Genomic DNA, 25,057 nt, shown 5'->3' on the forward strand with positions numbered 1-25,057 from the left:
CAGGTGTCCCCACAGGTGTCCCCACAGGTGTCCCCACAGGTATCCCCATATGTTTCCCCACAGGTGTCCCCACAGGTGTCCCCATATGTTTCCCCACAGGTGTCCCCACAGGTGTCCCCATATGTTTCCCCACAGGTACCGGGGCTGTCGCGCCGCGGGGTCGCCGAGGGGCTCGCGGGAGGGGCGGGGAGCGTTGCCGGGAGACGGCGGCGCGCGGGAGGCGTTGGCGTGCGCGCGCCCCCGCCCCCGCGCGCGCGTCAGCGGGAGGCGGACCGCGCCGCCATTGGCCGGCGGGTCGGCGGGCGGCGCCACGCGCATTGGCCCGCGAGGGGTCACGCGGCGCGGGCGGAGCCCGTGACGCGCGCGGCGGCGGAGGGGGCTCGGCTTGTCAGGTAGGGACGGTCCGCGCGCGCCGCCCGCGCCCCCGCCAGCGCCGCGCCCGCGCAGGGGTCCGGCCGCCCTCGCCCCGCCGGCGCCGCGCTCGCCCCGCCCCGTCCCGGGACCCCCGGGAGCGCCGGGAACACCGGGAGCGCCAGGACCCCCGGCCGGCACGGGGGCGCGGGCGGGCCCGGCGCCGGCTCTACCTGCGGACGGGGCGGGGCGGGCACCGGCGCCGCTCGCGGTTCGCTCCGCCGGAGCGGCGGCGGCGGCCGCATCCGGTCGCGTCCCGGTGGCGTCCCGCGGGGAGGTGTCAGAGGCGCCGCTCGCCCGGCGGCGGCTCCGCCCCGGCGGGGCCGGGGCAGCGCGGCGGGCGCGGATCCCGCCCCCTCCCCGCGAACGCCGCCGAGCTCCGGGCGGGGGCAGGCGGAGGGCGGGCTCGGCCCCGGTCCCGGTCCGGCGGTGCCGGGCGTGTCTGCTCCCTTCCCGTGCTCCGGTTGGGCTGGAAGTGCTGGGAGAACACGCCGGCCATCGCCAGGAGCTGCGATGTGTGACCATCCCGCTTCCCAATAGGTGCAGCAGCCCGGGGGAGTCGGTGTGGGTTTTTGAGTTCCCTTCCTCCTCGGTGCCGCCTGACAGTTCTACAGCCTGAACTTCTGCACTGGTGTTGGAGCTGCATTGGGCCTTCTCAGTGCCGCTGCCCTGGCGCTTTCTGTGTGCATTTTAATGCTTTGTGTGCTTGATACTCATATTTGGTGTTCGAGAACGGATTACACGGAAGGGTATTAAACATACCTTTTCATGTTTAAGTATGTTTCTGTTCGGTTGGACTTTACGTGAGCGTACACCCCTGATGTGGCACATAGCGTGTGAGCACCAAGGGTTTTGTAAGACCTTTAAAACAAGCCAGCTCGTGTTTTGATTTGCAGGAGGTCACCACTGCTTCACTGTAGCTGAAATAACTTTTTCCTGCTTTTTAACAGATTCCTTCAAGAAGTTGTAGTGTGAAAAAAGCAGGGGTGATGCATGAAACTTCTTGACCAAAAAAGTTTATTGGATCTTAAAATAAGTTTATGAAAATCAGTTAATTTGACTTGCTAAATAATACCTAACAAGGATATTGCTTCTAGTTTATTTTATGTAACTGCTAGACTCTGAGAACCTCAAAGAGGTGGAACATTCACACATCATCTGCTCACAGTCAAAGCAAATTGTAAATAATGGACACATTGTAGGTTGAGTTAGAATAATGATTATTGTTGCTGAGACCAATGTATGTCCCCTCATTTTATAAATTCTTTGTAATGTGTTGACAGAAATTGTCGGTACAGTTACAGCTTTAAAATATGTATGTGTGGAATGTCAACCCTAATAAAGTTGGGGTTTGGAGATACTTCCTTAAGGAAGATCATCAAATCATGTATGTACAAGGTCACTTACTAGGTGAGCAAAAGCTCGGTTATCCATCACATTTCCTGATTTTCTACAAGTGTAACTTTGGGTAACAACTGAGTCCTTCGTAGTTCATTCACAGTTGGATTGCCAGTATATAAAATGTTCATGTAGAAATAATTCTGATACTTGAAAGCAAGACAGGTGGGAGAAGGCGATGAATAATATAGAGAATAGAAATTTTCAGTTCCTCTCATGTTGTTTAAATATTAACTAGCAAAAAAAAAAAAAGATAAAAGAATGTATTAGTGTGTGAACAAGATGTTGGGCCAATTTCATTATCAAAGAACTTCAGTGGTGGAAAGGTGAGATGGTCTTTTTTAAGAGAGGAGGACAGGTGATATTTGCTTCACTAAGAGGTATTTAACTAAGAGCATAAAAGGGAGGTAAATGGCTACAGGAGGTGCACTGCAGTTAGGTAACATGGGATGTATTTCCATGCTTAAATCGTTCAGTGTCATTCCTGCTGAGGAGAGCAGAGGTGCAGTTGCGCTGGATGCGAGAGCGGGGCAGGCATGTGGTGGATGCGCTTTGTCCAGGGGCAGCCCCCTCTCCCTGCCCACCCTGCCTTCCCCATTGCCGCCCGTCCTCGGTGTTCCAGCGGCTGGGAAGCAGCAGGGTGAAGGAAGGTATGTTTGCCATGTCAGGCTGGAGGCGGAGAGAGCTGGCAGCAAGCCCGGACTTGCTCCATACAAGGAGATGGGCTAGGAGCATGAGGTCATCACTTCTCAGGGAAGAGGTTTTTTTGCGCTGTGTGGGAAGTAGGTCTAGGAAAAGGAAAAGAGATTTTTTTTTTTTGCTGGCGAGGAGGAGAAGCAAAGCAGTAAGAAAAGAGAAGAAAGCCTAAATGCATTCCAGTGGGAAGTAAACTGCATATATGCTCCTATTCTAAGATAAAACTGCCCACTTAGTCCTGGCCTAGTTATATTGTTGTTGTATTTGCCTTGTGAAAATGGATTTCAAAAACTTAGTGGAGAGCTTTATTCTGCTGTAGATAGAGTCTTGGAATTGTTGAGCATTCACTGTTTTATTAGGGAGTTAAAAATTTTAAAATTTGTTGCATGAAAATATGCATAAAGTTCCTGCTGTTTAACATTCGTGTCAGATAAATGTTGCATTTCTTTGCAAATGTTTATTTTGGGAACTTTTTAACGGTAATGAATCAGTGAAATTCAAAGCTTTGTTTCCAAGGTTTGAGAGAAGATAGTAACCTCTCATTTTAAAAGCTGAGTCTATGGTCTCATATAGTACATAGGATTGGTGAGGATTCTTAAAAACCAGCAAGAGTCTTTCTAAAATGGATTTTATTTTTGTGTTTGGGATTTTTTTAAATTTTTTTTTTCTTATAGAGCAGCTTCATTGGATGGAAGGCTTTGGTTGCAGTCAGCTTGTAGCATCAAGTCATATTTGTGACTGTTAGTGTAATTATTTTCTATTTTCTCCTGCAAGTTTAAATTCAGAATTCAGTTCAGTGTAAGGAGTCTAAAATAATAGGGGATTTTTAAATTTCTATGTGTTTCTCTGATGATAATAAAAATAAACTCTCAATATTTTAGGGCTTAATGCTTTTTTTAATCTAAATGAGTGAACTGTACCTCGTGACATTATTCCTCTTTGGACTTCAGATTGCTGTTTGCTCTCTAGTAACCATCTTCCCTTGTATTGCTGCCTTCTACACTCAGGAGAAAATGCCAGGTGCTTTAACCACATACAATTTCAGGCTTTCTTCTTCATATCTGGGTTTCTTATTAACCTGCTTACAATACTCAGATGTGTGTCATAGCAATTTGTAGAGACAACTGTTTATACTCATAACTTTCCTGCAGTTCAGTGGCTGATTTCTGTCCTCATGTACAGGTTTGACAGAATTACTAATCTTTGGAGAGTATTAGTTGGCTCTTCAGAATCTTGTTTATGTTGTGAGCTTGCTTGCACCTTGAGCAAGAAGGTGCAGTGACTTGTTGGGGTTTCTGATATGACTGCTCTTACTTTCTGCTGTGGGGACAGCTGCTAATTGGATCAAGTAATTCCTTGGGGTTGTTGACAGAGAATAATAATGCTAACTGCATACTGTGAGAGCTTTCTCTAGTGTAGCTCTCTACTAAGACAAACATGTGAAACTGTCAGCTGTTGAGGAGGAAGTGGAATGATCATGTGTATACTCTTAATCTGTCTTTTAGGTATGCTGTACAAGATTGCCTGCAAAATACTGTAGTTCACTTGCAACCCTCTCCTAGTGTAAGCTAATAAGAAAATACTTAATAATTAGGTACTTCATGGTTGTCATGTATTTTGCATATTTCTATATGGCATTCAAATCTTGGTCTGAAAACAGGTAGCTGTCTTGTAATTGTCATTACTTGATCATAAGAGTCTCAACTTTCTTTTCATACTCTGATTCTGTAAGTGATTTATTTTAACATGAGGAGCTGAGACATTAAGAAATTAAGTTTAAGCATAAGACTAAATTACCATAATTAAGACCTAATGAAAAATCAGTTATCTTGTAAGTAGTGGCAACCTGTGAAAGAAAAGTTTGTGAATTTTTGCATATTATCTAAGCACTCTTTGCCAGAAGCAGAAGTTAAATCCAGAGTGGTGTTAAAATGCATAAATCTTGAGCCATTTATACCCTGAAATTGGTATATTGGAGTAAATGGGAGGCACACAATTATAGCAATGAGCCTGATAAGAGTCCTGAAGATGACCCCGTCAGTCAGAGTGCTGAATCATACCCAGAGCACTCCATCCTGTAGTAAATGAGTTGGGCATTTCTGGAGAAAGCACTATGAAAGTAATTACACAATCACATAGTGCATATTCCAGAAAGGGTTTGCATCTTTATTTTGTGAGTCTTTTGATTTTGTCCTTGGTTTGTCAGCTTTGCTGCTTTTTGCTAGTTCTGTTTATGTCTAACTTTTTGGTTTAGAAAATTTGGAAAATCTTATGCATTGACAACATATTGTTACGTATGTTGTCTGTCATCATATTTGTAATGTTTGCTGTTTGAATAGACAGTGGCAGTTATAAGTTGTTTTCTCTCTTAATAGAGAGCTGGAAAGGACATATATTTAATGGTTGTTTAATAAGACAGCAATTATTTCATTTAATATTTGTTGCTTTAATACTCAGACAGCCTATTAATAATGGCTCTGCTGGTGGAAGTTGTTAGCTGCTACACTCTTAAATCACTAAATTCACCTTTAGTAAACCTATAAACAAGTAGGAGTAGCATCATAGGATAAATCCTGATTTTTTCAATGCTTAAAGTTTGTTTCATCTGCTGTTACATTGTATAAATCTGTTAAAATATGATCACTGCAGTATATTGCTATTGTGTCTGCTCAAATACTGCTTTTTAGAATTATGCTAAAGCTTCCTATGTTTCATGTGTCTTTCAGATAGCATCTGACTTCCTAGTTGTGGCTTCTGCTTTGAAATGTTCATGAGTGTAAAATGAGAACCCACAGCATTTGTACTCTAAGTTTCAGGAAGTACAGATAAGGGGTACAGTCAGGCAAAGTGGCTAAGATCAAAAATGTGACAGCTTAAGCATAGTAAAAATGTTTAAAACAATCAGCAAAATTTGAGAATTGCAGTGTTAAGGAAAATCGTTCAAATTTTGAGCAGCTCTTTACTGGTTAAAAAACAAAACATTTTATGTCAATGCTGTGAATGCTGTGTTTCCTCCCAAATTTTCTGAAACATCCATGATATGGTAGATAAACTGAAGTTTATTAAGTTAAAAGGAAATGCCTAGTTTGCCAAATACAGAAAAAATGTTGGTAGTTGAAGTGTGCATCTGCAAAAGCAAACAGTTCTAAAGGGTCTGTAACAAAGATAGAGGAAAGCTATATGATACCCAGTTCTGCCTTTTGGATTAGATGTATGTTGAAATTGGAGTGCAACATCTCTAAGTAAATTTGAAGCTACTATTCTAATAAATTTAATTGGCATCCAGATAATCTGATTTATCGACATGATTTTTTAATTTATTTTCTTTTTTAATATGACAGGGTAATTACATGCCATTCTTACTAAGGTCAAAGTCTCAGTTCAAGTCAGTCCTTGTGTTCCTCCATTGTCTCTTAATTTTCCGTGCTGCATTCCTTCTAGCTCTGCTTCTCTGGAGCCAGGTGGTACCCTCTAAAAGGAAGCCAGCCCATAGCTGATGGGGCTTTTCTCCAGGCTCTGTTTCAGCCACAGTATGGAAGCTCATTGCAGCAGATTTGTGCCCTTTGCAGAGCAATCTTCAGCAGATATGCTGTCCCTGTGTGTCTTGTGCCACAAGGCTTCATGTTTCCATGAAGCATGCAGTGCATCCCCTGTGCAAAAAAATCAGTCCAATGGGCTGTGACATGGTGATTTCTTGTGTTCTAATATTTCATCACCAAACTCACCCTATCCAGGCTTGGGGAGCCAAAATGGGGATGTAGGGGTTAGCAATGTGGGTGTGGTCAGTCTGCTTTTGAGATGGGGAGCTGCCATTTCCAAAACTCTGATTAAGCAGATGATTGTCAACATTTGGCCATTGCAGTGGCATGGCATGTGTACCTCTACAGAATTTTTCTCAGATTAAGATGGGATTTCAGATTTAGAAATGCAGTCAAATTCCCTTCAGCTGTCTCAGAGTACAGTAAGGCAAGAATTTTGAGGAAGCTAAATAACCCTTGTCTACAGTACAACATTATTGTCATCTCAAACTTGTTTCTGAATGATGCTGTGTTATGAATAATATTGTCCTTTTAAATTAAATATTGGCTGCCTGGTATAATTTCTGGAAAGAATAGCTTTGAGAGGCAGAAGGAAAGACTGGATATGAAATAGTAATCTATTGCAATAAAGATCAAATAGCTGAATCTTATTTATGGAAATAAATTTCCATGTGAAAACTCCAAGCACATGCATGTGCACTTCAGGACCACTTGGGAGATTATACCTCTACCACTTACCTGTTTGTAATAGCATCCATTAATTAAAGCTCATACTTTAAATATCCCTCAGAAGGAGTGTTTTTTATAACTAGGATGGCTGATGATACCAAACAAAACTGACTGGAACTAAGAAAAGAGTAGGTAGGTTTCATCATATATTTGGATATACATGTATATATGCATATATTTGTAGAATGTATATATTAAACTTTGTTATGCGCTTAAAGCATGTAAGAGGGTACAAATACACAGTTTAGTCACGTGCATTTCTGATGAGAGTAACGTTATCCCATTTAACACAGAGAGTCATGGTATCTTTTAAGATATGGAGCATGGGAAGGGGCAGTCATTCAGTTCAGGAACAGCAAACAAAGGCTTGAGGCAACACCTTTCACTGAATCACATGGTATTTTATACGTCCTACAGTGCAACAGCCTGGAATATCAGCATTTGGGAAGAGACGGAACTCTCTCATGGACCTGTCGTCCTTATTGCTAGTATTTATTGTACAAAATACTGTGTAATCAAACTACATTAAATGTGGTACTGATGCCTAGAGAGGCTACCTAAAACAGAGGCTAGACTGTGTTAAAGGAAGTAGGATTTTTTTAAAAGGCCTTGAAAGGATATTCCTTGGGACAGTACAAGAGTCCAGCTGTGGCTGCACCCAAGATGGACTCCGAGTCATGAGTTTTCCCACTTTTATAATTTTTGGTCCATTTATGTATTTGGGTTAATTGTCCAGTTACAGCTCCAGGTTAGGAAGTCCCATCCTCCCAGATTGCTCTCCTCAATTCACTGTTGTTTACACTTTTGGGCTTGAAGCTGCGATGGTGTCCTTGGTTCTTGTCTGGAAAATTATTGCTTTGTCTAACTAAAATATGAGGAGAACTTGCTTACACTTTATATGAAGTTCAGAGTCATATACCAATGCAGTACAGAACCTGAAAAATATAAAAGCTAGAACTTAAGATGTCAGTACAGTGATGCCAAGGAAATAAGTGTCTTCGAGAAGACTGAGCAAATAGTGAGTTAACTAAGTAGAGAGTTTAATGAACCAGAGGATGTAATTAATTTAATGAAGGAGGAAAGAAGAACAAACATCCTCATTGCTCTTTCAGTTTCTTTCCAAAGAGTAGTAAATACTTGGAACTAGATTGTATTTCTCCTGAGGAGACCATTATTGTCATGTATTATGGACTAATGTCAGATTTGTTATCTAATTGTTTCATCTGAAGTAAGACATTCTGGCTGATACTGGGCCATAGGAAGAAATTAAATGCCTCTTGTCTTTTTAAAGTATTTCACATCCTGTGGATTTATCTTTTCCTATGGCTGTTTTTAAGTCTTGAGATCTAAGACAGTGCTAAAGGGAGAAGCTTCCTAGTAGTATGCTGGATTTCTAAATTGAAATGTGCAATGGCAGCAGCCAGATGAATTTTGGGATCTAAAGTCTTCAGGAGTGATGATGAGATACGCTCAGTAAGAGAATTCTTCAGTCCTCTTGCTCTGAAGAAATACTTGCATAGGCAGCCTTGGTACTGGGGGTTTGCATGTGGATTTTATGTGTGTGTTAATTCTGACTTGCCATGTGTTCATCTCGAGACAGATGGACATCAAAATGTGAAAAGCTACTATCAGAGGTTTGGGGTATATTTTTTTGGATAAGGAAGACTGCTTCCTACCTTCAGACTAAAGAACCTGGTGTTTAATTGAAATCTAAATATCTAAAAGAAACCAGCGAAGAAATAAGTTAATGTTGCTTAGAATAACTCATTAGTCAAGATGGTTACTACAGGTATTTTTTAAATTCGGTTGACTTTTTCTAGACATTGTTTCTACCTTCACTAGTCATCTAAGACAAGAAATCTCTTGAAAATGCAATAGTTTTATATTCTTTAGCTATTCTTTTTTGATCTGAAGTTTCTTTAATACACTATATAATACACCCTTTAAATGAGCGTGAGTCACTGATGTATTTATGGCCAGTTTTTGGACATTTTAACATAATGTATTTCTTTGTAATTCTTGGACAGTCCTTCTCTTTAGCTGGTAGAATTGGTTAACAGAGCTGGAGATGCACAGTACCTGCCCTTTGATAGTCACTTTTAGCAGCCTTACCCTGCGCAATCCATTTTTCTTTTAGGATCTAGTGTGGAGATACATGTTGCAACACAGCAGAATTGAGAGTTCAGTGAAAATTTGTTGGTCAGGAGCTCTACTGAGGCCGTGCTTTTCTTTGCCTTTCCTTGAGTCCTGGAGCTGAATTTAGGAAAGTGTAATTCTTGGAAAAATAGAGGAAGGGAAGCGTTTTTTTTTTCTTGTAAACACATGAAAGATGATGAGAAGCTAGGCGTGTTTACATTTGAAAGCAAAAGAAGGGTGTGTGGCTTATTTTGTCACTTTTTCAGAGTTAACAAAACAACAGAAGAGTCTTGAAGCATTAGTGACAGGATGCGACTTGTGTCAGCTAGATTAGCTCTTTTCTTCCTAACCTGTATCTGCCTTGACCTTCTTGTTTTTCTGCCTGATGAGTCTTGCTATTTAGCTGCGACTGTGAGGCAGAAACTTCTACAGGATGGAAACAAAACTGGTTGAGTAGCTGCACCTAAAAAGCACTTACTGCATGGTTCACTACCAAATGTCAGCTCTACCCTTTGCCCATTCTTTCACAGAAGGCCTGAGATGATAAAGAACATGCTGAGCAAGTTACCAGGCCATGGGAAGTAGCAAACAGCTGAAGGTGTGGTGGAGAATGAGACTACTGTTTAAAATAATCTTGGCAAATAGGAGATGTCATCTGGAGCAAAGCAGGGGTCAGTGAGTTTCAAAGCTCACTGGCTGTCTGTAGGCTGGACATAAGGAATGTGTGTTGAGGAAAGATGAATTTCTGTGGAAAAAGGACATTAATTTTTTGGATAATGAACAAATAAGGATATATTGTCAAGTTATTAGGAAGAGGGTAAGCAGTTGAGTAAGGAGCTTGAAAGCAATTTGAGTAATCTCTCTGTTCTTGTCAGAGTTGGTTGGTCCTACAGTACCCCACTGTTTCAGTTTCTGGCTTCTTATGTGAGACAGAGTCAAATTTCAGGGTTTAGAGGATAGAAGTGGTTTAGGAAATGGTTTAAAATGAAAGATTGAAAAAAATTAGAATTGTTCTAAGGCAGAGAATCTGGGAGCTGTGTCTGGACTTCAATCTCTTTTGCTTTTTTTTTTTTTTTTTTTGACTGCTAATAAGTGTAAATTCTGTTCTTTGATGGAGCCCACTGCTTCTTATTTGCATTTATTTTTAATAACATCACAACTGCAGGAGGAACTGCTGAGGAAAAATGTGGTCTTCCTACAGGTGCAGGGATGGGAGAATGAGAGTGCACTGTTTGAGGATGTTTGTACATGACCAAGTAAAATTCATGTAGCTCAGTTCTTGCTACTGTCAGATAAGAAGGGACTGTTGGCACAAATGTAGAGTAATAGTAATAGTTCCTGTTCTGCTTTTACACTTTAGAGACATTTGAGATGGAACTCTTGCTGTTCTACAGATCTGTTCTTTTAATGAAGTCTTACAGCTATCTTGTACTTCTTTGTTTCATGGTCTCAGAAACGTCTTTAGGCATTGAATTATCCCATTTAATTATTTACAGGGAAAAGAAGGACATGAAAACTAGTATTTTAAAATTTCATTTGATGCTCTCAAGTTCTTCTTGAAAATACTTCGGGCATCTGACATACCATATCACTTTTTGCTGTAATGATTTTTTCTTTTGATGTACTTTGATCTTACACCTGTCATTCTTGCCAGTCTTGTGAGCTAAAAATTCTCTTTTCTCTGTGTGTAAAATGCTCCATGCTATGATCAATATTATCTATGTCTTTTTTGGTGCTTTATGTTTTTCATGAGATAGAACTTGAACATACAGGAATACCACTAATGCAAAAGCAGCATAAGAGCATTTTGTGTTTTCACTTCCCTTCATTAAAAAATAGTCTAATATCCTGCATGATTTCTAACCTGACTGCTTGAAAGTACTGAACAAATGTTTTTGAAGGTGTGTATTTAGAGACTGCTACAACTTTTTCTGGTGCTGTTATTAAATAACGCCTACCAGTGTATTATGTTGCATTTCTTGACATGTGACATATGCTGTTTTCTGTGCTTGCTGCTCGGTGTTCTGAGTTTTGTAATGACCTGTGGGTTTTAATTAATTATAATAATTTTGTATAAAGCACAGATGTTTCTGTGATGATGTTTAGGCAGGTGGCCGTTCCGAAGAGCAGCCCAAGTCCTGGCACAGATTATGGTGAGGCTTCTGAGCTCTCTCCCCTGTCTATCTTTGTTTTTTAAGTCTTTCCCTGCAAGGTCTTCAGTTCTCTAGTAGTTTTCTATCAGAGACATCAGCAGAAATTTCCCACTTGCAACAGTTTTCCCATAGCATCCTTGATGCCCTCACAGAACTCTTCAAATTGTGCAATGTGATTTTGCTCTACAACGGCTGCACTGATTATTTTTTGTTTTTCTTTTGAATTATTCCAGTCTGTAGATTCTTAGGCATGATTTTAACCACCTTATACAGTATCAGAGTCAGACTGTGTTGTGTTTCTTCAGATTGCCTTGTCACATCTGAAAAAAAATTGATTTATTTCCAGTTTTGATTCTCCTTTGCTTAGGTGACCTTAAACCTAAGTTTTTGCAGAATTAATAATTTGGAAATTTGATGGCTGATACTTCAATAGCATCTGGTGAATTTTTACTGTTGATGTGGTATTTTTAATTGCTTCTCTGATGCTTCTGAGTCTGAAGAGGATCTGATTTGGGATTGACCTTAACTGTCTTGGTAGTAATTTCAGAAAAATAACAGGTCATCTAGTTTTCTAGATTCTAGAAAGTTAGATTCAGGTTTTCTATTCTCTTTGTCTTCTTATAAATTTGTCTTCATTAGCTAGTGGATTATTGGATTGAAGGAGCAAAATGTTTGTAACTGTCAGATTCTGCTGTGTTTGGGCTCACAAATAGCAGTGGAAATTCAGTGAGATTTTGTTGCCCTCTAGCAGATAGCTGTGCAGTTCATTGGAAAGCCTTTATTATGCCTCCGTGTACTAGCTACTGTATGCCTATCAATTAGACCTGTATTGCACTTGCATTAGCAGCCTTAAGTTCTACTAAAGACCTGTGTGATGAAAAAAATGCACGTGGGTAAACCATCAATAGTAACTGGGGTTCTAAGGAAAAGTTGAGTTTGCATTTAATTTTCATACTGGCAAACAAAATTCTGCATTCCAAAATGTGTGATAGAGTAGTTCTTTAAAAAGAAAAAAAAGTAAAAGAAAAGGTGTATCTGTTGTTATGTTCAGGGAACAGAAGATAGTCACTTTTATGTGTTGAAATTGCTCCAGTCATTTGCTTCATTTGATAAATAGAATTTTTTTGACAACTTCATTTTACCGTATGCATTAACATCTGGTTGAAAGTTGAATGTGCCCAGGTGCTGGTGGTGATGTTTGTTGCACTTTTACAAGTCCCATTTGAATGGGGACTAGGACTTGTGTTCCTGTCCTGTAACAGTCTGGTTTGTATATGTATTGGAAAGACTGCAGCCAAATTTACTCTAAGGTTTTGCTCCTGCTTGTACTTTTTTTGCTAGTGGAGACTTTCCCTTGGGCTTTGGAGCAAATGATTTTATGTCTGTTTTTTAGAAATGTGATGAATTTTATAACACTTGCAACCACTTTTTTTCTCCTTTTGTATCTGCTTGCATAGCTGCTGTTCCTTTACAGAGCCTGAGTCCTAGCATCACTTAGTCTTTTCTATTTTTGGTCATGAAGAATAGAAGTTTTGTATTTATATTAGGCAGTTCTTTGTTTCTTGAATGTCACTAAGTAGCCAGAATGGAATACTAAATAATGCCTGCTTGAATGCGAACTAAGACTTTGCCTTTAGAAGATTTTATAAACGTGTCTGTGATCACTGCTTTGTTTTAAATAAGAGATGTTTTGGAAATAGTTTTGCTTTCTTCACCCTGACACACTGTGTTTTTCTTTCAGTTTTGCTTTATGTGTTTTTTCCTATGAGGGCATTGCTAAACTGTTATGCAATGTCTCATCAGCAGTTCTAGCATGAGATTGTGAGTGGATGCTTATTGTGGGTCCACATGTAGAGATTATACGGTACACCTTGCACTTGTAAGCTGTGTGCAAAGCTTGTTCCTTACCATTTTTAAAATTCAGTATTTTTTTTTTTCTTAATGTAAATCCTCGAAACCATTCTGTGCCAGTTTGCTTCACCTAAACTACCGTCTTGAGTTAAAACCTGAAATTTTGGTCCTGCTAGTCATCCTAACTTCCTGACCTGTTAATTTTCTAGATATTAGACTAGTTAAAGCCAGATAGAAACATATGTGTCTTGGGTGGTTCCTTTCTCTTGTTGTCACTTGTTTCCTTCCACTTTTGTGGAAATACTAACTTGATCTTTCATATAATGAACTTTGGCCTTCCATGCTTTCATTTTTTCTTGTTAATGGGTTTCTTTTTGCATTTAACCAAGGGCAAGATTTAGAAGTAAATAAAATTGTCAAATTTTTCAGCTACAATATGTTTTATCATAAGAAATTCCAAGAACTTAAAAAAAGTTCTCTTATATGTGTAGAGGCAAAATTATTTCATCACTCAAAATGCTGTGTATGAAGTGATAGCATACTACTACTAGCAGTCATTTGAGAAATGTGCTCTTTCCTTTAGTTGGATTGTCTATATTTTTGAAGAAAACCCAACTAGATTCTGGTAATAATATGAAAATTCAAGGCAACTTACCCAAGTCTGAGTTTTGCAATATATTTGAAAATGCTTATATAGTAAAAAGATGTTTTTCTTTCACAGAGTCCCCAGAAAAGAAAAAAAAAAGTATATTTCACTAGGTGAAAATCAGAGGAAGTAACTGCTGACATAGGAAAACTGTACTTAAAGGACATTTCTGAAGGAAAACTTTGAAGGTATGTGAGCTAAGTTCTGCTTTGCAGAAAAGCCTTCCTGAAAACTAGCTGCCTGCTTTACTCTGAGTGGATCAGTATTTCAAATCAGCTTTGAAATAATCTAGGGCTAACTTGTATTACCACTTCAGATATTTATTGTTGGCAAAAGCTCTGCAGAAGGATTAGTTTTGCTAGTTTATGTTTTATACATCATACTTTTGCATAGAAAGATGATCTTATGAATATGTGATTAGTGTAAAGAAATGGTAGGTAATGCATGTGTTTTGTGTTTCATGGTCTTGTGCATTCCAGTAGATCCTACACTAACAAAAATGTTAGTTGTTTGATTGTCTGATTTCTGTTTAAGATGTGGATGGAGTGTTATGAATGATTTATTTCATTATTTTAATGGAATATAATTACTTGAAGTCTCATATTGAGAATTGATAACTAATTGATAATCTGTTGTAAAAATGATTTTAGTTTGGTACAGAAGCCTTGATTTTGAGGATTTGTCTTCTGAATCTAAGTACTCTTTCTTGTCTTGTTTTGACATATTTTTAATGTTTGTAGAAAATGTTTGCGAAGTCAAATACATTCTGTATTTTCTATGACTTGGAGCCCTTACAGATTTAGGAGTAATCTAAATTCATAGAGAGCATGTGAAGAGTGAGAGTACCTGGATTTGTGATATGCTTTCCTATTCTGAATTTAACTGAGGGCCAAGTGTACTTTCTGGGTTAGTGGTTTTTTGGTTGCCTACCTTGTCACTGGTACTGTGAAACCACAAGTTCCAAATGACGTGTATAGATCTATCATTAAGATTATCAGTCACAACCTTGGATATAATTGATGGCAGTATGTAGCAGAAGGCACCAACTGTTTTAAGCATAGGAGAGCATCTTATGAATGTTTTGTGTGCTCTGTTGTACATGTTGTACGTGCTCTGTTCTGCTTTGCTCATTTGATTTCACTGTGTGACAGCATGGCCACTTTCATTTGTTACAGACAGATTGCAGTCTTTAAATTGAATGTTCATTGGTTGTGGAAACTACTTCCTTCAGAGTTGCTTCTGGAATCCAGGAACATGACTAACTGGAATACTGGCTTTATTTTCTGAGAGGAGTGTTAGAATATTGAAGGAGTATGTGACTACCGTTGAAGTTTCTCTCTGTTAGGCTGACAAAATTTAACATTGGTTTGTTTGGAATCTGACTGCACCACTGTGTTGGTAGTCGAGAGAAATTTTAAATTGTCTTTGGTAACTCTTCTTAAATTTAGAACAGTTTTAGATCTGGTTGCTCATTCACACTAAAAAAATCTGATTGCTGCTTTGTGAAGAGCAGTTTAGCAGGCTGGAGTGAGATATTGTTGCATCTTTTGTTCCATTGATTTTTGTAATCTTATGGCTCCTTTGTAAGTCACTAGAAGCAGGCTGAAATAGCACATGCTGAGAATATTTCCTCCTTCCCTTGCCATACTGCCTCTCAGTAAAAAACAGAGGCTAGGCTGAAAGTGAGCAAGCCATTACTTTACTCATAGCATAAGGCCAAACTTCACTGTGAGATTTAGCCCCCGTCTCTTCTAAATCTGGATGTAAGAAAACAAGGGTACTTTCTTTTCTCATGGCTATTGTGCTAGGAGAGTTAGGTAATGTGCTAAAATTGGGTAGGAGAAAAATGAAAAATCATAAAAGTGGATCTAGATCTAAAAGGCATGGAAAATTCACTAGTGCAGCTTTAGTTGTGTAAGGGGCTTTAAGATATTTTTTTTTCTTTTGGTTCATGTTACTAAAATGTTTGTGCTTCTGAAAGAGTATTCCTGAACTTTAACTGTGGAGGTGTTTTCATTAATGCTACTAATAATGACATTTTTCATAAATGCAGGCAACATAAACTATTTACTGTTGCTGTGTAAGACTGAATTCCTAGCCATCAGGAATAATTCTGAGTAAAATATACAGCTTCAAATTAAAGGGCTTATGAAAGATTACAGGTTTAAAGTTACTCATACAGTCTTGGCCTTTGTGTATTGTGCAGATACACAGTAATATGGCACTATTCTAGTTTTCTTTATTGTATCTTTGTTTTGTTATGTAGCATAGCTTGTGTTCCTAAGAATAAACATATAGTACATGAGGCGTATTTCAGAGGCTGCTTGAGGTTCTAATTTGCAAAATGTTCAGAAATTTTGTGCAGTAACTGAAGCCAATAACATATTTATTTTTTCTGAATACCTAACATGCTAAAAATGCTAGGAACTCTGAAAAGTCTGCCTTTAAACCTTGTACATACTGGTATAAGCTGCCACAGTGTTGACATTAGTTTGTGTCTCAGTTCTTAATGTAAAATAAAAATATTAGTCCTGCTTCCCTCAATGGACTGCTAGAAAGACACATTTGTTAATGTTTGTAAAACACTGCTAATTTAAGTGATGATGTGGAAAGCCTGTGAAGAAATTGGTCTTTCCGTGTTAAAAAGAGCCAGGACTTTGCTGTAGTGCATGAATTAGTGAATAGGCTGTGGCTGTGCTGCAGTCTAGAGATAAGGATTGTAGAGTATATAAGTTTATCTTACCTAGTTGAAGCTGATTAGGATAAGAACAGGTAGTTGGTGTGTAGACAGAAAAGAGGGTTCGACCCTTGTTACAAAACCTTGTGCAAGAGTGTGTAGGAGTTACTTATTTGTGTGGTTTCAGCTCTTCCACGATGTAGCTGTGTGTTTATCAGCATCAGATGCAGGTATTTCAGAGCTAACTGTAGCAATGTGTATTTGACCCTTGGTTCTGCTACAGGATTTCATAAGGCAGCATATCTTATCTGTTAATCAATCTTACTTTATGTCAGTTTGGTACAGTAAGTCTGGACTGTCCTAGGGTAAAATGGTGTGAGCTAAAGAGCTCTGACCCAGGGGACCAGTGTATGATTGTATGGGAAACCTGCTTTGGGATATTTTCTGGTTTTTGGGAGGCTGAATCTGCAAACTAGTTTCTAAGTAGTTACTATCATTTTCCTGCAGATGCAGTGCCTGAGAGCTGGTGTTTTATTTGGATTTTTCTGTGCTCTTAGGACAGCAAACATGAGAAACAAATGTTTCAGGTCACCAGGAGAAGAAAAGTGCAGTTGGCAGCTTCTCTGGAGATACTGTTAGCTGTACTTATTTGGTTAAATATGTAGATTGGTCTTCTTCATTTGTCTTAGATGCTGTTATGTTTTCTTTCATACTGTACTTTTAAGTTAGGGAGGGACATTTTTTCAGAAATGGAAGTTGAAGAGCAGTTCTGAGACTGAAATCTTTTCCAGTCAGAGTCTGGTGTTCAAAACAGTGCTCCTTTCAGTTTATACTGAGAAGGTAAATGTTTGTAGTTAATCTTATGATTAGGTTATTTCAGAGTTCAGGGATCAGTATTTGCTTTTTGTCCCACCAGCAGTTTTTCTTTTGATAATTGTCTCATCAGTCTTGTTCTCCTTTCAGATGTGGTGAAGAGCCTGTATTTTCCCCTGTGTGGTATATAGTGCCTTAAAAAATGGGGTTTGGAGGTGACCTGAAGTATTCTCATGATGCTTTGTTAAAACTGCAAGACTGGGAACTACGACTGCTGGAAACAGTGAAGAAATTTATGGTAATGAGAGTAAAAAGTGATAAAGAATATGCGTCCACTTTACAAAATCTTTGTAACCAAGTAGATAAAGAGAGTGCTTGTCAATTGGATTATATCAGCAATGTGTCCAAGGTAAGTCTGAAGTATTTTGAATTTGGAATATCTTTGGGTTCTGTGTTTATTTTTGTTATTTTGGTTTGAGTTGCATTCCTATCCATTCAGTTTCTTGAGAGTTAATGTTGCCAAAGTATTTTAAAATGGGTCCTTTTAGTTTCTCAGTGAAATATGCAGAAGTTGAGCTCTAGTCTTGCTATGAAAAAATTAACTGAATGAGAATCAATCCCAATTTTTGAAATTCAGTATTTTGCATAAATAGGTTGAGCCTGCTACTTTGTTTAGTGCTTTGAAAATCAAGTATGCTATAGTGAGCTTTTCTTTTAAGATAGGAACTATTGTTTATATTACATAGAATTTGTGACAGAAATAGAAAAATGCCAGGAAACCAAGGCAAAGCCTGGAGTCCCAGCTGTTACTCACACTGCAGCACGTGTTGTAGGAACAAAACATTAATTCAGGATGTTTCTCATAATTGTGAGGTTATTTTGTATTCTATTTAAAATAACTACACTGACTTTTTTGAAAGGTAAGGTTGATTGTTCTGCAAATTAGTGGTTTTCAGATTTAGAGCAAGTCCAATTAAATGTAATAATGAAACAAACTTCTTTTATCAGCTGTTTGAAAGTTTTACTCTGGACCTGGATTTTCTACTCACAAGAGAAGACTCTTCTGTTTCGATGGCTTATTCAGTTCTTGGCCTTTGTTCTGTAGCAGTGGTTACATAGTGCCTTCAGTGTGGCATGAATCTTCATTTTCTCTCGGCAGGGAAACATCCTTTCTGGATCAGGTTAAATTTTAGACAAAGCAATTTCTATGTCATGGACTTAGAGAGTGGCTGCTTGGACAGTGGCTGTGGTGTAGCATTAGGAGCAGGCCTGCTCCTTGTGTGCCAGGGTTGATGTGTACAGAGTTAAAGTGGCTGTGTGTGACTTGAAAGCTGCACTGCTATAGCTGGCCAGCTTCAGCATTGTGCAGTGTTTATATATAATATGTTGTGTTGTTGCTTCCCTCCCCCACAATAGTTCTTGCCTTGTAAATTGAAATACTGCCTTTTTTTTTTTTTTTTTTTTTATTGGCCCAGAGTATTTAGCATTTTAAGGTGTAAACAACCATTAACTTTCACGTAGGTATCTCAGTCTAGGAGTAATCCAGGTTAATAATATGAGTACTTCTCGTGAACAGATAAATGAAAAAAATCTGGAGATCTGACTTAAGCCATTCTTAAGTTCTTTTTGGCTTGGAAAGAGGCGTGCATGTCACATTTTGAAATCTTGTTTTGAACAGAGGCACTCAAGTTGTCCATCAGCATAATTTTTATTCCCTTTTTTTTTCTCTTAATGAGGAATAATTTTTCACTAAGTCACATCTGTGATTTCTACTTCCTTTATATAGCAGCAAAAATATTCATATGGACTGGCAGATCTTTTGTGTGGGCTTGCCTTAAAATTCCACTGACATCTTGAATTTTGAAGTTGTGTAGTGACACATAATCTTACTGGTTTTCACAGTTGAAAAGCCTGAATTATTGATTAATTTACTAATCGCATTCTAATTTATTTTACTCTTTTGTGATACTTTTTTCTTTCTTCCTGACATTTTACAGAACCGAAGAATGATGCAAATATTATGGGACATGAGTCTAGTTACTTACGTCTTCTAAGATATAAAATGTCTGTATTTGGTATTGTGGTATTATTTGACATTTTATGGCATGAAAACCCAATAGCAAGCTATTTAATTTTTCATGGGTTTTGTTTGGTTGGTTTTGTTGTTATGGTTGTTTGTTTTATTTTGTTTTGATCTCTAAGTGTACAGTAAGAGTGAGCACTTAGAGAGAAATGGTATTTGGGAGAATCCGTCTTCAATTTTTTTTTTGTGTGGAGACAACAAACTGGCTGGAAGGCATGGTAGCAGCAACGGGTAAAGCTAGAAAAGAGGTGTTTTTAAGAGCTTTCAGACTGCTCTTGTGTATATGTCTGAAAAATGGTTTTAAACCAAACAAACCAAACAATAATGCATCTTATTGTATTTGTTGGATTGTGGTCATTTTTTTGTGGAAGGAAATGCTTTACCTTTTTTCCTGTTCCCACCCTTTTTTGTCCCATATAAATCTCTATTGCTGAAGCCTTGCCTTCTCATAATTGAAATTTTAAAACAATAAAATATAATCATACAAAGCACAGGAATCTTCTCTACTGCTATTTCCCTATGGAAACATCACTTTCATATTTTCCTGATGGAAAGAGTGATGTGAAGAGCAGGGAAATAGGCAATTTTTTTAATAGAAAGGGGTGTAATTGCTGTATTTAAGCTCATTCAGTGAGTTTTAAACTAAGGATTTCCTTAGAATACCTGTACTGTTGAAAAATGCTTTTGATGTAATTTTTCAGTAGTCGTCTCATTAGTAATAAATCAGCCTTGTGGAAAATGGATGACTGTGACAACATTTTCACCTCTGAGAGCACTTTTATGAACTCTTCTGTAGCCACAAAGGCCCACACCTCTCACACAGGTGTTCAATATTGTTTTATTCTATGCAGCTTTGCAGTATGGCTTCTGAAATGGTCTCCAGCCATAGCAGGGAAGCTTTAGGCCTTGACGCCTTGTGACACCACACTTTAAGCAGTCTAGATTGCTCTGTGCCAATCTCTGGGATATTTACAAGCTGGAGAAAATGTTAAAGATAATCAAATGTACCGCAGAGTCAATTGTCTTTTGTTTTGTTCCCTAGTATCCAGTTTCTGTTGCATTGTGGTCATGTAGAGATGGAAGTATTAGGTAAATATGTTTGTATGCAGGATATAAAGAAGCCCCAAACCTAACAAACAAATCAGTTTTCTAAAGTTTCTATCTTGGGCTGAATTTTGCTTTAATAAAAGAAGATAAAAACTAATATGATATGCTAGCTGCTTTCAAATCCTTGTAATTCTGTGGCATGTAGCCACTCTGAAATCTTAGCTGTAGCACAGCATTCATTGTCAGGGAGTTATCTTTAAGGAATCCAATGTGTGAAAGCAGTCTTGGGAATTACTAAGGCTTTTATTTGAAGTTCAGTTTCACATTTCTGTCTGTGTTATCTGTTGATGTGTATCTGTATTTGAAGCCCCACACAGCACATTAAGCTGTCCTGAAAACTGACAGAATGTCCAAGGAAGCTATTAAAGCAAGGGTACAGAAGGATGCTGGGTTGCAGTGGCAGATGAGTGCTGTGTCTGTGCTTTGGTTCTGGTGGTCTCACTGATGCTGCTGTGTGAAGTAACTGATGTAATGGTGTCCTCTTAAACCACCACCCCTCAGATGGGTACAGTTTTTCAGACAAAGGTGGAGTCATCTTGGGCAGAGGAACTGGGGAGGGAAATGAGAGGACAAAGGATGTAGGAGCATGGTTCTCAGTGATGTTTGGGGTATATTTAAAAAAAATAAGGCTGCAGTGATTTTTTTTGTATTCAGAAATACTAGGACAGTGATGAAGGGTGAGCATTCAATGCTGTATTTTTATCTCTGGTGATTTTTTATGATTTTATGAGTAAGACTGAGGCATGATTTTGCTGTTACAGAAAGATCTCAAATGCATTTGGGTAAGCTTAAAATTAGCACTTTCGCTGAATTTTTTAAAACAATGATGTATCTTTTCCCACAGTTCTTACTAATTGTTTGGTTGGTTGTGAGCTGAAATAAATAAGTGCTTTTCTGTTCTGATTTTTTGTAGTCTTGGTTGCTTGTGGTACAGCAAACAGAACAGCTGAGCAAAATAATGAAGACACATGCAGAGGATCTTAATTCTGGGCCCTTGCATAGGCTTACAATGATGATCAAAGATAAGCAGCAAGTTAAGAAGAGTTTTGTAGGTGTTCATCAACAAATTGAAGCAGAGATGTACAAGGTATACTATTCATCTGTGCTTGATAAATTGGTTACAAGTCTCTGTGTTTAATAATATTAAGAGTGGGGTTTTTTTGGCTTTTGTTCATGCTGCAGTAAAAGTATAGTGGTGATATGTAGAATGCTTCGTTTAAATTTTAATAATTTTCTACACAGATTTTCTTTCCTGCTGGCTGGCAAGGCAAAGATGGAAAAGCTTTTTCCATATGAATTTCCATGGACAGATAACACTGGAAATGCTCTTCTAGTAGAGGATAATTCTTGTGTGATACTTCTCTATTCTGTCTGTTTTCCTGTTCTAATTCCATTCTAGACATTGATGGGACCAGGGCACTGTAAATTTTTGTTAATGAGTGCTCGTAGCAGTACAAACTCTTTTGGGTGGATTATTTCATGCTGGATTTCATGCTGTTCCTTAATAATTTATATGATGTGTAATGTCTAAAAATTCTGCTTTTTTTTAGGTGCTAAAGAAATTCCTTCCTATGCATAGGACATATTAAGCCAGTATGATTTGTTAAGCATCTTTTTGATGTTTTTTTTGCCTTGTAATTGAAATAGAATATTGTTGATAATTACTGGATATTCCAAATATATTTTTAATTACATTGATGTGAATGAGGATCTGTGTCTTGGGCCTCTTATTTAATTCCTTGCATTTATTGATTTTGATTTTGCACCACGTAATTTGCAACATCTAATTTGCACTATGTAATTGCAAATTGTAAATTCTGTTAAAATTTTCTCAAGCTAGTGTAAAGTTTAGCATCCTTATTTTGGACAATAAATTCTGTTAATTCTGTTTTACTAATGCTACGTTTTTTTAATGTGTTGAAAATAAGTATTTTTAATGCTTTTTATATTTCTCTTTTCTTAAAGGTCACAAAGACAGAACTAGAGAAACTTAAATCTAGCTACAGGCAACTAATAAAAGAAGTAAATTCTGCCAAAGAAAAGTATAAAGAAGCTGTGGCGAAAGGTATGATTGACTTGTTTTTGTATATTTATTTGTGCCCTTTTCGTACATTGGCTAAAGCTCTTACAATGAAACAAGGTAATTTTTTTATTTTGAGCTACTTGATTGCAATGTAAAAGTTTATTTAGTGTCTTAAGTAAGCTCGGGCTGATTGTCACCATGTATGATTGGTATACTCTTTTTAAAACTCATAAAATATAAATGGTGATTCTTTTTAGTTCTTGTATTATTCTTGTGTTATTCCTTCAGTGGATATTTTTGAAATCTAAAGTTACTCAGATGGACTCTGGTCTCACCTCTGTTGTAGCACAGCCTACTTTACTGTGAATTATTATTGTTGCTACAGTGGCATCAGTATCAGTTCTTGTCAGTGTAGCACTTCAAACCTTTTTCAACCTCATCTGAAAGAGGAAAATAAATCATTTGCACATTGTGGTTTTTTTTGTAGGGAATGATATATTCAATCTGTATGGATTTTGATAACTGTTGAATTGTGCTTGAATGATGAGATAAAAGAGAACCTTTGTTCTATTGCGTATTGAAATGTTTTTCTAAAAGTTGTTCTGATGTGTCCTTCCAAGATTTTCTTTTCTTCCTTTAGTGAAAATAGACTGAATGGCAGTATCTACGTGTAATTCCAAGACCCTGCGCAAGGTTTTGTATGAGTGCCTAAATGGCAGTTAATGTTTTTGGTTCTACTGTAGTATGATTATAGTAGCTCTCAGTGAGGGCAGATTGTTTCTTTCCAGATTTGTCTCAAATTTGAACAAAACAACGGGGCATAAATAGTTATGCTCAGTTAGCATTGCTGAACTTCTACTGTTCTTTTTCTTTTACTGAAGTTCATGAACACTTGCTTAAAAATAAAAATGGATACTTTGATGTTAATTTCATCCAGTTCCATGTTTTCTGTATGTAACTTAATTTGATTGCTCAGTTTATTCTCAAGCAGCTACTTAACATTGCAATATGTAGAATGTATAGTGGAAAATATAATAGGATATTCGGATCTTAGTATTAGTTATTTTAGTTATTTTTAGCCTTTTTTATCCTCTCTTCCTGTTACCAATCCGGTCATTCTCTATTCCTGAAGCACTAAACTTTCCCATTGGAATAAAGGAGTGTTTTGGCTGTCAGCAGCTGTGATGTTTTGATGTGGTTTTGATTAACTGAATTAATGTTTTTTCAGATAGACAGCAAATATAAATTGTTTTTAAGACACTTATCTCCTGTGGGTTTCTTTGACCTTCTCTTTTGGGGTTTTATCTAATGTTTTTCTTACTATAATTCATCCTTAATTTAATTGCTGCCAAAATCTTTCTGTAAGTCTGTTTTTACAAACACTGTTGACCATAAAAATAGGGGTTTTTTTCCCAAAAGTTGCAGAATTGCTTTTCTCCTGCTGCATCCCAGCCCCTGTTCCTGTTTACAAATACTTGTGCATTTGATGAGCTACTATGGTTGTTTATCAGTTGCAGGTCAGCTGATCCACTTGAATTTTTTAAAGTCGAGGTACTTCTGAGTTTTAAATTGTCAAACTGGCTCACTGGAAAAGTGAAAAGTTAGAGAAGTCTTAAAATTACAATGCTTCATTATTCCAGGGTATTCTTTATTCAGTAAGCTAAGGTTATTCAGATTATGTGCTATTAGGATATATTACTTCTGTTAATTTACAAACTGGTTCAGTTTTCAGGATTTCAAGAATTACTGAAAACAAGAGAAGAAACTTAACAGAACAATGGGAGAGCATAACCAAGTATTGAAAATAAGTGAAAACCATTTTGTTAAATAAAAAATGGAAAATCTTTTGACACCAGCTCTTGCAAGTAATGTGTTAAAATAGCCCATCCAGGTTCATCTATGTAAAATACTGTTTTGAACAGAGTCTCTTCCTCTGGCAGTCATTCGGTAAGACAGTGACTGGCCTTGTCTCTCTGGAGCAAAGGGGATAACTGCCACTTAGGGCACAGAATTGTAGCTTTACACAGAATTGTAGCTTTAGGGTTATATCTAAATTTGTGCAGCACCTGTATGAGCTGGTCCCCAGAAAAGAATGAAAATCGCACAGAGTAGTGTCTGACAAATGTCTCTGTTTTGCAAGAGTAGTGATTTTGAAATGTAGTGACTTTTTCTGCTTTGTCTTGGAATAGCAAAGCTGCTTTCTGGTGAGAGGGTAGGTTTATTAAAGTTGCCAATGAAAGAGGTACAACTGGTTCTTCAGCTTCTGAAGAGAATTCCTCCCTAGTTTTCTGGTTGAGTTATTAAAAGTGAGTGATATTAAGCTCTGGCCTAAATTCACACAGTAGAAGATACTAACTGATAGAGTAAAGGCTGGTGAAGTTTGTACAGTGGAAGGTGATGTTATGATTTTCTGGGATCAGGAAGTATTCTCAGGTAAAGTTGAATTTCTGTGTGTGCTACTTTGCACCAGCAAAGTGGGCAGTCACTTTGAATCAATGACATCCTAGTGCAGTGTTCACAGGTGTTCTCGTCTTTTGGTGAAACACTAGGAGGACTATTGGAAAGAATAATAAGTGTTAAGGACTGAGTGATGATACTGGTTAGTTGCAGGTTTTCTCAGTGTTTGTGCAATAGGTAAAGCATGTGGTGGGAATTTTTGCATAGTTTTTTAGTGGGGAAAAGGGAACTGGTTTCTGAAGAAATGCAGGAACTTCATAATGGAAGACTTTGTGCCATTCAGATCTGGAGGAAGGTGAAAATGTCTGAAATTGTGTCCCAGAAACTGTTTTGGGGAA

General features: G+C 38.1%; 1 protein-coding gene across 4 annotated transcripts in view; it reads left to right on the forward strand.

Moving 5' to 3' along the window:
- Positions 1–297: 297 nt before the first annotated feature.
- The window catches only part of FER (FER tyrosine kinase), a 157,891-nt gene continuing 133,131 nt past the window's right edge, over positions 298–25,057 (forward strand). For 2 of the 4 annotated variants that reach the window (XM_079331053.1, XM_079331056.1), the window contains exons 1-5: positions 298–392; positions 13,635–13,747; positions 17,200–17,458; positions 21,153–21,326; positions 22,205–22,304. In XM_079331053.1, the coding sequence (XP_079187179.1) occupies positions 17,252–17,458; positions 21,153–21,326; positions 22,205–22,304 (481 nt within the window). In that variant the 5' untranslated portion in view covers positions 298–392; positions 13,635–13,747; positions 17,200–17,251. Of the gene's footprint in view, positions 393–3,197; positions 3,304–6,885; positions 6,906–13,634; positions 13,748–17,199; positions 17,459–21,152; positions 21,327–22,204; positions 22,305–25,057 lie in introns of those variants that run through there. The other 2 variants (XM_079331054.1, XM_079331055.1) reach the window with 2 other exon arrangements.

The sequence above is a fragment of the Erithacus rubecula genome, assembly GCF_903797595.1.
Source record: "Erithacus rubecula genome assembly, contig: SUPER_Z_unloc_2, whole genome shotgun sequence".
Lineage (NCBI taxonomy): Eukaryota > Metazoa > Chordata > Aves > Passeriformes > Muscicapidae > Erithacus > Erithacus rubecula.